At 36.8% G+C, this 12,474-nt stretch overlaps 2 protein-coding genes across 3 annotated transcripts; both read right to left on the bottom strand.

The window, feature by feature from the left end:
• Window positions 1-4,880: 4,880 nt before the first annotated feature.
• On the bottom strand, window positions 4,881-7,110 carry mgst1.1 (microsomal glutathione S-transferase 1.1). Of its 2 annotated transcripts, none has more exons than XM_016493946.1 (4): window positions 6,865-7,110; window positions 5,973-6,109; window positions 5,769-5,863; window positions 4,881-5,671 (listed from the first exon to the last, which is right to left on the bottom strand). In XM_016493946.1, the coding sequence occupies exons 2-4, from the start codon at window positions 6,096-6,098 to the stop codon at window positions 5,425-5,427; spliced, it is 468 nt and encodes a 155-aa protein (XP_016349432.1). In that variant the 5' UTR covers window positions 6,099-6,109; window positions 6,865-7,110; the 3' UTR covers window positions 4,881-5,424. The 2 variants fall into 2 exon arrangements, with proteins under 2 accessions (XP_016349432.1, XP_016349431.1); XM_016493945.1 differs by having other exon boundaries at window positions 5,973-6,098; window positions 6,865-7,109.
• Window positions 7,111-7,728: 618 nt separating this feature from the next.
• On the bottom strand, window positions 7,729-9,724 carry mgst1.2 (microsomal glutathione S-transferase 1.2). Its single transcript, XM_016493886.1, has 4 exons — window positions 9,630-9,724; window positions 8,765-8,894; window positions 8,172-8,269; window positions 7,729-8,089 (listed from the first exon to the last, which is right to left on the bottom strand). The coding sequence occupies exons 2-4, from the start codon at window positions 8,879-8,881 to the stop codon at window positions 7,843-7,845; spliced, it is 462 nt and encodes a 153-aa protein (XP_016349372.1). The 5' UTR covers window positions 8,882-8,894; window positions 9,630-9,724; the 3' UTR covers window positions 7,729-7,842.
• Between the last annotated feature and the right edge of the window lie 2,750 nt (window positions 9,725-12,474).

Below are 12,474 nucleotides of genomic sequence, written 5' to 3'. Positions count from 1 at the left end.
GAATGATATTTCCAGAGTGATTGAGCTGCCAGCCATCTCCCTCAGGTCCCTCACAGCCTCTGAAGCAGCTTTTATTTCTTTCATAAAACTGGGCAGATTTATCAATTATTAACTCTGCTCCTCATAGCAGCCACATTTTTATGTATTGCTGAGACAGGGTTAAATGATTTTCAGTTAATTAGCTTGCCTCCAGGTTATTGATTTTCCTTCAGAAGGCAGCGAAGCTCCAAACCGGGGCCTCTGACTGGCTTCAGCTCGGTCTCTGATCATGGCCTCGTGAAGGTGCAGCCGAAGTGATGCTGAGAGACAATCCCATTGCACCTTCGCTGCAGCACGCAACATACTGTTTCACTGGAACTTTGAAAGTCTAGATTCACCCACAGAGGAAACAACTTTTGTAAGACGCTCTCAAGAACAGCGACATTATAAGCACGCACATTAAAGCATTTTAAGTAGTTGAGAAGGTAAATCAGTTGAATCTTTTGCCATTTTAACAGCACAAAGACTCAGATGTGATGTGTGTATGCCCAATGGGGTCATGAAACAAGAGTATTGAAGGTCTACTGCATATACAGGAGAACTGACTGAATGGAACCACACAAAACTGCGCTAAGAATCTATACGCTGTAATCAATACAATAATATTGTCAAATAAATCAAATGTATCATTCCCTCAGATTAAACTGTTAAGGTAAAGTCTTGTATTTTGTGTGCAGAGCCTTCAATGCCAAATTCATCTTCAGATTGTCAAGTTTGTAGGTTGGCTGAATCCAACTAGACTGATCTAAATGGAAAACATGTCAGAGCCATGGCCAAGTACATTGAGCTGCGGTGCTCATGTGGGCAATTCAAGTTTGAGTTTGGCTCGCATTCTCAATCTCGTTCCAATCATCATTAACTACCTTAACTATTCAGAGCTCCCTATACCAAAATTAAAAATTAAAAATAAAAAAAAGCATAAACCTGAACTGTGGATCTAGCAACAGCCCCTTAAAACACTTTATTAGTAATTATCAAATATAGTATTCATGTGGCCTAGATACTTTCAAAATGTTTTAGGAAAATGCTCAAACATTAACTTTAGTTTATACTCAAATGTCTTTGCTTTAAGAAGTAGAGAAATCTATTTCATGAAATAGAATGCAAATTTTCTACCGATCGACGGAGGAGGGTCATTTCGTAAAGGTGTTAATGTGCTAACCTCTGTCAGCTTCCTAGGGGTCATTGGGTTTCATCTTTGACTGTGATTGTTCTTAATTTGAGATGACATCACATCAACTTTCTGTCTGAGTGGGAAAAAGCGCTTGATCTTTTCATGATACAAGACTCCAAATAGTGACGGCTGAGTCTATTCTCTGCCTCATCAATGTTTCAGGCCCAAGTAATGAAGTCGAATGTCGCGCAGTCGCTATCATGTGTCTCACACACACACATACGGGAACACACAGAGAGCCATGTGACGATGAATTATGGCAAGACCCCTCCCTACTTGACTTCCACAGAGGTGGGCTCTCTGACAAACATAAATTATGTTAATAGAATGAAATAAAAAACACTTTATTCCAAAGGTTTCAGTACTTTGAAATGTCAGAATGATCTAGTACGCTACCTGCAGAGAACTCCGAAGCTTAAGTCAGAGTGCTAAAATATTAAAACAAGAAATTTGCGCACACTCCCGAGGTGCTGGAAAGGTGGGTGAAAAATGGAGAACGCACGAGCGTGTCTCCCAGGTGGAGTTTTTCCATTCATTAATTGATCCGAGCACCAAATATAGCTCCGCATAAGAGCGCGGGGGAATATTGTAGATACAAAACTTATTTGAGGGTGCTTTCATGGGAAGAATTGCCATTAGGCTTGTTTTTTGTCCTGTTGCCTCAATCAAGTGCTTAGTCAATGTTATCTAAATGCCAAATTATAATTATCGTTCAAATTAGGCGTTTGATTTAAAAGAAGTTGATTAACTCCCAAGGTTATTACACTAGGGGGGTTATCTGGCAGGAAGCTCTCAGGAAACAACATTTTCTTCTATTATTCTTGTCCAGATGAGAAACATGGAGGACGTTTGCATTCAAATTGGAGCATGTCCCACTGCAACCTCGATATTCCCGGTGTATAATGTGAAGGGGGCTGGGATGCTAAGCAGCTAAATTAACCAGAAATAGGATATTAATTGAACAATTCCATTGTTGCTGTGGCAAACAACCAATTGATTGGCCCTTCAAGGCCGGAACCTTTCCTCTTTATGGGCGCTCCTCAGGCCGCCAAATGCATTTTCGAGTGAAAAGAGGAAAAGGAGAAAGGGAAAAGGGTGCAGGGGTTTGGTCACGGTGTTCAATTACAGCAGGCGAGAGGATAAATCAATATAATTTAAATTGCTTATGGTAATCACCTGCGATCCAATCACTAAAATCAGCATAGGATATCTGCTGACCCCAGCTGAGTCTAACAGTCCCCTAGCTCCAACACTCAAAATCTCCTACTGAAACACGTGTAAAGGTCACGCTTTCCAATGCTCAGAGTAGATTGGGTCAGGGCGTTGCCTTAGTGACTGTTATTATGGGATTCAAGGTGAGTTGAATCATTTCTTCTATAAGGCATGTTTCAAACTGCACTTGTAAACAAAGCGGCAGAGCAACTGCAAGAACAGAATTTAGTTTTTTTTAAAACTTGTAAATTCATCATTCATGAATGATAAAATGGTTATCAGGAATGAGCAATTGCACAGGGTTTTGATAACTTCAGAATTAAAGAGTTGGCTCAAACTGAATTTATAAGTTGGAATTTAAACTGAATTAACCACACCCCACAGGAAGTTGAAATGGACTATAAATTGAATGACAGGAAGAGGAATTTACTGAATTACAATTGAATGAAGTCTTTCAGTCTGATAAGTTATTTTATTAAATATGATGAAATTTATATTAAATACACACTCCTGCATGGCACACGAAACTTACAACTTTTTTTTTTTAATTTCCCCAAAAACTTTCAAATCATGCTTTCTTCAGCCAACATGTTTCTAAAAACGAACTTTTGACAAACTTTGCTTCATGCTTTCTTCAGCCAACATGTTTCTAAAAACAAACTTTTGACAAACTTTGCTTTTAGTCAAAAATAACAGTTAAATAAAGTTCATTTTAAGTCTGCTTCATTACATTCAAATTTGAATTCCAGTTCTGCATCTGTTTGGTATCTCAATTCAAACTCAGGAATTGTGTTGTATTTGAAAATGCATTCTCAATTAAATTATGAAAATAACCGTGCTATTGAAAACTTGATCATCATTAAATATAATTTATATGAGCAAAGCTGCCACATTTCGTAATTAATCGAGACAGAATAGAACCCAAACCCCAAAGTGTAGCTATAAATAGCTTAAAGGGGTGCTATTATGCTTTTTCACTTTTTCAACTTTAGTTAGTCTGTAATGTTGTTGTTTGAGATCTGCAAAGTTAAGCCCAATTTATACTTCTGCGTGGAACCTACGCCGTAGCCTGACGTGCACCTCTCCAAAAATCTAACAGCACGTCAATTCTACACGGACCGCAAGCGTTGTGATTGGTCTGCTAGAATCCCTCTCGGACACTGCAGACTAGCGGTTTGCATGTGTACTGCACGTTGACACAGTCAAAGATACAGAAGTATAAATGAAAACTGACACATAGCCTACGGCATAAAGGCTACGGCGTAGGTCCGACGCAGAAGTATAAATCAGCATAAAACAAATGAGAAAAAGCCTTTACGGGGCATATGCATGGCCAGCCATGGCGACCTTAAGGCTAAGTAGTAGTATTTACTGTGGCACCATGAGACGGCTGGTTAAAGAGAAGGACGAAGCAGCTGAAGGATACACAGGTGAGTTTAACTAGATATGGAGCCCTTAATATAAGTATGGTCTCATTTCAGAGAGCTTGTCCATTGAAAGTCTGACAATCGAATTTGATTCTGTTTTTTAATGCACATTGCTGGTCTTTATGTGAACGATAAATTTTTTATCAAAATGACTTGCTATTCTTGTGATATGACTCATACAACATTCACTTTTCATAATCATCCAATCAACAACTAATAGATCAAATTCCACCCTACATGTTTTCTTGTTCAATATGCCATTTCACTCAGAAATGTCACAAAATTAAAGTCAGTGACAACTTGCATTTCAGAAGATTCCAAAGTTGTCCGACAGTGTAAAACTGAATTCCTGTAACACTTTCACAGTCTTAAACCCAGATAGGTTAATTCATATTTTCACTTACCTTCAATTTCATTCATGTAGTTCAGAATTTCAGATATTCTTGCTTGGCTTCAAAGTTGAAGAGTTGTTTCCAGAAGATTTGATTGGTCGCAGCTGAATGGAGGTCCTGAATTTGTTTGAAACAAAGTGACCTTAGATTTTATGACTTCAAAATCATCTTATAAAGCTGAAACACTTAATAGTAACAACACTGAAAGATCCATTTTAATGCATCTAAGGCTAATTATGTTACAGTGACTGTTCGAAGTTGCATGAAATTAGCAATTAAGCTATTCATAACATAGCAAGATAATAAGTGAAGCATGAATAATAAGATAGCAATCCCTGTACTGTTAAGCAGGGCTATTTTTACCAAACATCTGCTAACGTTAGCAGCGAGGCTGTATAAAACAGTTCAGTTTATCTACTGAGGCAGAATACGGTCAGATAGTGGGCACAGGAATAAGTTATTTTGTGTCTGCATGCCAAGGGTGCATTAGAAACAAATAAAGAGGTGCTCCGTGTGCATTAGACAAACATTGGGCTAACATTGGTAACCCTTGGGCTTTCAAATAGCTCCCTCTAGTGGAACAACGAGCACTGGTTTCTTGCACACTTGCAACATTAAAAGCACTGCAAGCACTTGTCAGAAACATTCTCATTTTTATTTTTAAACTATTAAATCCATTAATAAACTTTCTGTTGCCATTCATTGATGCTTTATTTTCCTTTGCTTGTCTTTGCAACTACTGTGAAACTGTTAAAAGCACACAAACCTACATAGGCCTAAATAACTGACACTCCAAAGTTATTAAATACAATACAAAGTTGTTGCTTAACGTCTTATCATGATTAATAAGTAACAAAAAACAAATGTCTGTTTAGTGTACAGTACGAGTCCAAGCTGTATTCTCATCCTCAAATGTGTGTCAGGAGTTAAAGATTACTACATTAATTAAATATTATCAGCAGTGTAAAGCCGTATTTTTAGTTTCATTCACACTATAAAATCATTCATGGGACTGTGGTACTGAAAGCCAATAGAAAATGCACCAAAAATGAGCAAATTAAAACAAAGTGACACAAAAACAGCATTATAATTGGTTCCTCGATGCATTTTCTTTGACACAAGACTGCAAAAGGCATGAAAATTAAAATGAAATTGTTTCAAATTAAGTGAATGCCATCCATTAGAGAAAAAGAGCTGTGGTGAGCACCCGGTAAGCCATAGAAAAAGTTATGAACAGCCCCACACCAAAGGCCAGAGCTCTGGTAGGCTGGGGCAGAGCCATCATATAGACCACCGTGTGGATGAAACGTGACCCCACAAACACCCGGAAGTGCAACAGAGCCATGGAGAGATCAGGCCCCGTGAGTGCATACAGAAGACCAATCACCACAAAGGGAACAATGTTTTCCAGGTCATTCAGATGGCACCTGTGATTCAAGAGTAATGGCATTAGAAAGAGACAACAACAGTAGCACCTTCATCGCTCACCCAGTGATCTTGTCATAAAACCATTTATATGTTTACCGTCGCACTCTTTCCACATCCGGATCCACCCTGACCAGCTTCTTCCTGTCTTCTGTGGTCTTCACTAAGGCGGTGTCCTCCAAGTTTGAAAAAACCTAAAAGAGGAGCCATTAAATCTGGGAAAAATAAGTGCTTGACAGCCCACTGAACAACTATATAATGCAGGTTGCATAAGCAGTAAATTGAGTGCAATAAGTAGCGTACCTGTTTTGTCAAGCGAAAGTATGAGGTCATGAGGCTCATGAGCATCATTTTGAGGACGACTATGGTTGCATATGTGGAGAAGGCCAGGAAAACCTCGCTGTCAATCATGTGCACAACTTCTGCCATCTTTATTCAAATTGCAGTGAGTACAAGTGGGAAACAACAAAAGGCACACATAAATAGGTAAATACATCAAAAGTCTAAACACAGTATTTGTCATTCTTTCGTTATATTTTGATATAGAAAATCTTACAAAAGCAACATTACTGGTTAATATGATAGAACATGTCTTATATTACCCCTCCTATTGCCAAACCAAATAAATTTGTCCAATTTATACCAGCTTGGACTAGTTAAAAACCATGTTCCAAAACAGCTGCCAGTTTAAACTGGATTTTCCAGCATCTTCTCGGTATCACAGCCAAGCACCAAATTAAAAACGATGTGGTATTTACAGAATTGTCTTCACCGAAAATGGATAAAAAATACCACAAAGACAGTTATACGTAAGCAAATATTTCTACAAAACCGGCGTATAGCAGTTTGTCCTTTTAAAGTTGGATTTAGAACAGCTAAGGTACATAAACAGAGCAAATTATCTAATTTAATACTGTTAATGTAGCACAATATAAAGGATTTTATATTTTGGATGTTTAATATTGTTACATCAAAAATAGTTTGCGCAAACATGTGTCGATTTCTTTGTTTATGAGTATACTGGAAACAATAGAGCGAACTTAGGACGCCGAAGGCGGTCTCTTTGGAATGTCAAAAATGTATGCCAATGCACTTTATATAGCCTTAATATTGACAAGAAACAAACAAACGTACAAGAGCAAGAAGTTAAAGTGAAGTCTAAGTTGAAATATTAGCGTTTTGATGCGTTACTCACCTTTTTGACGCCACTCGGTTTCACAGCGTTTCACTTCTGAACTAACGTGAGATGGTGGTCGTGTCGAACGGCCATAAACTGTTATACTAATGCAACTTTTTTTTTTTTTGTACAATTTGTTTACATTTATACCAAGAGTTCCTCGGGCACGTTGCTGTAGTTCCAACAGTAGCGCATATTACCAGCAACGCCAAGGTTATGAGTTCGATTCTCAAGAAATGCATGAACTTATTACATATCAATGGTGAGTGCAGTCGCCAATCTTGTCTAAAATGAGATTAACGTAATGTAAATGCTAGTTATCACATTTTATTATTATTTATCAGGGTGACTTAGTTAACTCTTTAAGCACAAATCTTAAAGCTATTTTTAAAAATGCGTCCCAGGAAAAAAAATACAGTTGACTGACACGTACTCTTTTGTAACAACATGCAACAGTATTGGTGTATCTTGTCACACTACATGGGTAAGTTGTGCCATGTTATAGTCTATTTAACAGACTTTTAAACCGTTTTAAAATGGTAAATGTAAACAATTAAACCAATATGAAACACACACACACACAAAACGTCAAAAATGTTGCATGCTGCACTGTTTTGCACGTCATAAATAAACTTTGACTTGATTTTGTAATATCTCCAAACTGTTCTTTGCACCCTCAAGCAGATGAGATAAGACTGCAATAGATATGTTAAAACCTCAAATAAAAAGGTCCCGTTTAAACAATGGAGAAAAGCAGGCTTGAGCACTTGGAATGCATCCTAAAAAAGCCTGATAAGCAACCCTCTTTTTAATGCTGAGTCACTGTGACAACGACTTGTTGACTGTTAACTGGTAACTGAAAATTCATCAAAAATACAGATGACATGTTGACAGATTTTATTAGGAATTGCATACAGTTTAATGAGAAAATATAACACCAGGGATGATAAAATGATATAAAACAGGCCTCTTCTGTTCTGCAGATCTATGGTGTCTTTAGAGAAGGAGTGCTGTGGTGAGCACCCTGTAGGCCATTGAGAAAGTTGTGATCATTCCCACCACCCAGGACAGACCTCTGCTAGGCTGGGGCAAAGCCAAAACGTACGATACAGTGTGGATGAAACGTGAGCCCACAAACACTCGGAAGTGCAGCAGAGCTGTGGAGAGGTCTGGCCCCGTGAATGCATACAGAAGACCAATCACTACAAAGGGAATGATGTTCTCTATGTCATTTTGATGGCACCTGTAATTCAAAATTGCAAGAATCACAGAGAATATTCACACTTAACAGGTTAAACGAGGATAGACAAGAACTTTGCTAATACCTTCGGACACGTTCTACATCAGGATTGGTCTGAAGCATCTTCTTTCGCTCCTCTGGTTCTTTTTTGCCCATCGCAGTGTCCTCCCAGTTCGAAAAGGCCTGCATGATGAACAGAAAGACATTAAATATAATACTGAGAAGCAATAATATAAAACCTTGATATCTATTCATTTATTTTTTAGCAATCATGATCCTTGTTGCGATAAAACACATTATTATGTATCCTGAATAGTGAAACATAATTGATACAATATAAATCAAATTTTAGTCTTTAAATTTTGGTAAATAACATGACAAAGTGCCAGTTTTGAACGTGAAAATCCAATAAATGTAATCAATAGGGGAAAATGGATGTTTACTATTATTATACAGGCCAAAAAGACAAATCTGCCCAGTACTGCAGTAAATTTTACCAGATGCCCCTAATCTGATTGGAGGGGTGCCATTTTCAACAGGACTACTGACAAAAATAGCTCTACATTATGTGCATACTGTATATTCTTGCCTTTATTTTAATGGTCAGGTTAATTTCAATATTATGCACTTTTCTTTATTGACGTTTATATAAAACTGAATTTTCTAAACCAATGGCACCTTTCTGGTTATCCTGAAGTATGCAGTCAGAGGAGCCATGAACATCATTTTGAGGATGACAATGGTGGCATATGTGGAGAAGGCCAGGAACACGTCATTGTTTGTCAGATTAGCCATCTTGGTCAATTTCCTACCATGGACAACACAGAACATTACAGAATAAAAGCAAAGTAAGGCAATAATAACATTAGTAAGACATCTTAACATATCCAAACACACTTATTATTTTCAGGTAGGAAAAGATTCTCTTTTATTCACTGTAGCCTAATAAAAGTTTCTACTTTGAAATCTTGACCAAAACTATCAAGAACCAGGGAACTCAGAATTTATGTGAAACTGTTCTTTGGAACAGCTTCATAAAACAATTAAACTGTTCCTTTAGGCTACACCATCACGTATTCACGTTTTGTTTTACAGTTAATTGAAACCAATTCGTTTGTATGTTGATAAATGTCATACAGTCAAGATTTGAATAACTTGTTCATCAGACTCGGTACAATTCGTCGTTTTGTGAACCGGTTCAACCAATTCGTTAAAAAAGATCCGACTCAAAAGAACGATTCGTTCACGAAGAGGACGTCGCTATTATTGAACAAACAGTTGTAAGCTTGAAGAAATACCACTGTACTTATCAAGGATCATATTTTCACACCTTATCGAATAAAATCATTACCGACGCACTATTTCAAAGTTATTTTAAAAACACTGAGCAGTTTACACTGAACCTGTTTACACCACAAGTGAGCGTAACTTTTGACCAAATGTGTACATTATTTAAATTTGGAGCTTGTTACACCCTTTCCAGTTAAAATGCAGCGATATACTGTAACAACATTATGGCAACATGGGAAATTGCTTCGCTTACCTGGTTGACGACTCTTGCGAATAACAAGTGCTTGTCAATGCCTTGAAATCTGAAATAGTTGAGTTTAGTTATTGCGTAAATTCACGTAGGACAGCCTACTTAGTTATTGCAAGTTCACGTAGGACAGCCTACTTGGACCAGAGCCAGCCCATTGCTCCTTTCTAGCCTGACTGCTTTGTTGTAGTAGTGTCATCAGGCTAATACTTTGGAGTCTTGAGGATAATTTATTAATCCGAGCTTATTTTGATCTGTACAGTAAGGTCTTCCAGCCAAATCAAACAATAAACTGCTGATTCTTTTTACAGTACATAACACTGCTGGCAAGTACAAGCTTGCATTTTATGGTGACTTCCTAAGACTGTTTGTCACATTATGTAAGGAAGGGGGGTTGCCAAATATTTTGTCTTCAACCCACAGTTTATCTGGAATATCATCTCATCTGCTTTTTACCCAGGTGTGATTCTGTGAACAGTCACTGTAACACTATAAGAACGTTTTATCCCCCATGTAATCAAAATATACTTTTCTGACCACTTTTATACAGATCAACTGTATGGGAGCCTGTTTCGGCCACATGATTTAAAAAATAAATAAATAAAAATGTCTACTTTTCATCTCACAGTTCTGACATTTTTCTTGCAATTCTGAGAAACTGAAAAAAGAAAAATGTCAGAATTGTGAGTTATAAAATTGCAATTGCAAGAAAAAAAAAACTGTGAGATAAACACTCACGAATACCCTTTTATTTTAATTTTTTTTTTATTTGTGGCAGAAACAAACAAAAAAAGTGAGACGTAAACTCAGAATTCATACAAAAAAGAAAGAATTCCGAAATATAAACTCAGAATTCTCAGAAAGTCAGAATTACGAGGAAATAGTGAGCATTGTGAGATAACAAGTTGCAATTACTTTTTTAAAATGTTTTATTCTGTGGCTTCCATTTTACTGAGATGGATCTTAATACTTAATACTAGACGTAAACAAAAAGTCTGAGGGAAGTTTTGTTTCAATTTAAAAATTAAACTTTTCAAGCTTTGAAGTTATGATTTGTATCACACAATACATCTAAACTTAAGTACTGTCATAACTCAGCACTTTATTATTGATTTACTTAGCACAAGTATATCACAAAACGCTTCTAGAAATTAATTTAAAGTGCTGTTGTGAAACTAGCAATGGCAAAGTTATAGGTTCCGACCCAGTCTCATGAGATGCTATAGGATTTTTTATGAGAAAAAGAAACTTTAAAAAATAACATATAAAATAAGTCGTATGACTGAAGTCACGATTTTGACAATACAAATTATTACCAGTTTTCATGAGAGTGGTTTTTGAAGTTGCTTAGGATAAAAAGCCTGTCAACTGAACAAATCTACATTTTGTGTTCTTCAGCTTCTATATAAATGTGCCTCATTTTTTTACCTCAGATGTTTTCAGTGTTATGCTGAACGCCGCATGGTGCATTCCCACTTAACTAATGGTATCTTGTAGCCACGTGTTTAAGATATCTGCTTCTTTAGGCCTTATTCTATTGACTGCACACATAAGGCATCATGCCATGTAATTGTAGGCACTAAAGAGATCTAGTCATTCTCCGCTCCTGTCATCTTCTCCATAGAGTATCTCGAAGCGAGAAGTTAGTCTTGTCTCAAGCTGAGTGAAGAGCAAGACATCTTCTCCCTCCTTACAATTACACCACTGTCACGCTAAACAGCTGCACGTCATGTTGCCATTGTGCTTGTGTTTTTGTAAGGCATTGCAGGTGCGAGCAACATCCTTATCTCTGCTGGAACATATTCTGGTCTTTACATATGCATGAGCTGCACGAGAAAGTGTGGCACGGAGAGCTAGTTGATAAAGAATGTGGACTGATGAGATATTCTCCTACTGACACGCTGCCGTTTGCTGGCTTCTCCTAGTAATATGTTTTACCTCGTGTTTACCATTCCAGGGAGAAATGTAGGGCTGTGCTACTTTACCAGAGAAGCACATGAGAGATGTCAATCAACGTGGGACAAGGGATTTAAAGATGTTGTGTTGCAGTCAGAGATTTAAGAGTGTGGTCTGTGTCAGGTGTCAACATCCTCACCATCAGAATAGTAATGCTGCAAGACACATATCATTAGTGTTGGATTTGCACCTCAACTGAAGAATGCTAATGCTTTTCCTTTAGACTTAATAGTAGTTTCACATTTATTAAAAAAAAAAAAAAAAGACTTTGAAAACTGGACGGCTGCCTAGTGTATGCACAACTTCTTGGCTCTTCAACACTTTTGCATTTATGAATTTCAATTATATTAAATATTTCTATCAGGTTGAACTGGGTAATCTTTAAGTGGTGTACATATTATGAATTCAGAATAAATACAAAGTATTTCATTACAAACAACAAAGTATGAACGTTTAAATACAGTTGGCAAAAAATGGCAAAGCAACTTTCATTTGCATGAATTGAACACATTTTTATACATAGCAAAGTTAAGTATAAACACACTACTGTTCAAAAGTTTAGGTCAGTAAGATCTTTTTTATTAATTTTGTTTAATTAATACTTTTATTCAGCAAGGATGCATTAAATGAATCAAAAGTGATAGTAAATAACATTTATAACATTCTATTCATAAAAAGAAAAAAAACTGGAAAAAAGAATGCATGATGGTTTCCACAAAAAAATATTAAGCAGTCGTTTTCAACATTGATAATAATAAGAAATGTTTATTGAGAATAGAATCAACATATTAGAATGATTTATGAAGGATCATGTGACACTAATTTTTCAGCAGCCATTACTCCAATCTTTAGTTATTTTAAACTTTAATAATATTTCACAATATTCCTGTTTTAC

Source organism: Sinocyclocheilus anshuiensis, unplaced genomic scaffold (genome assembly GCF_001515605.1).
Source record: "Sinocyclocheilus anshuiensis isolate Anshui unplaced genomic scaffold, SAMN03320099.WGS_v1.1 scaffold1316, whole genome shotgun sequence".
Taxonomy (NCBI): domain Eukaryota; kingdom Metazoa; phylum Chordata; class Actinopteri; order Cypriniformes; family Cyprinidae; genus Sinocyclocheilus; species Sinocyclocheilus anshuiensis.
The sequence above is the reverse complement of the archived record's forward strand: the minus strand, read 5'-3'. Positions and strand labels throughout refer to the sequence as shown.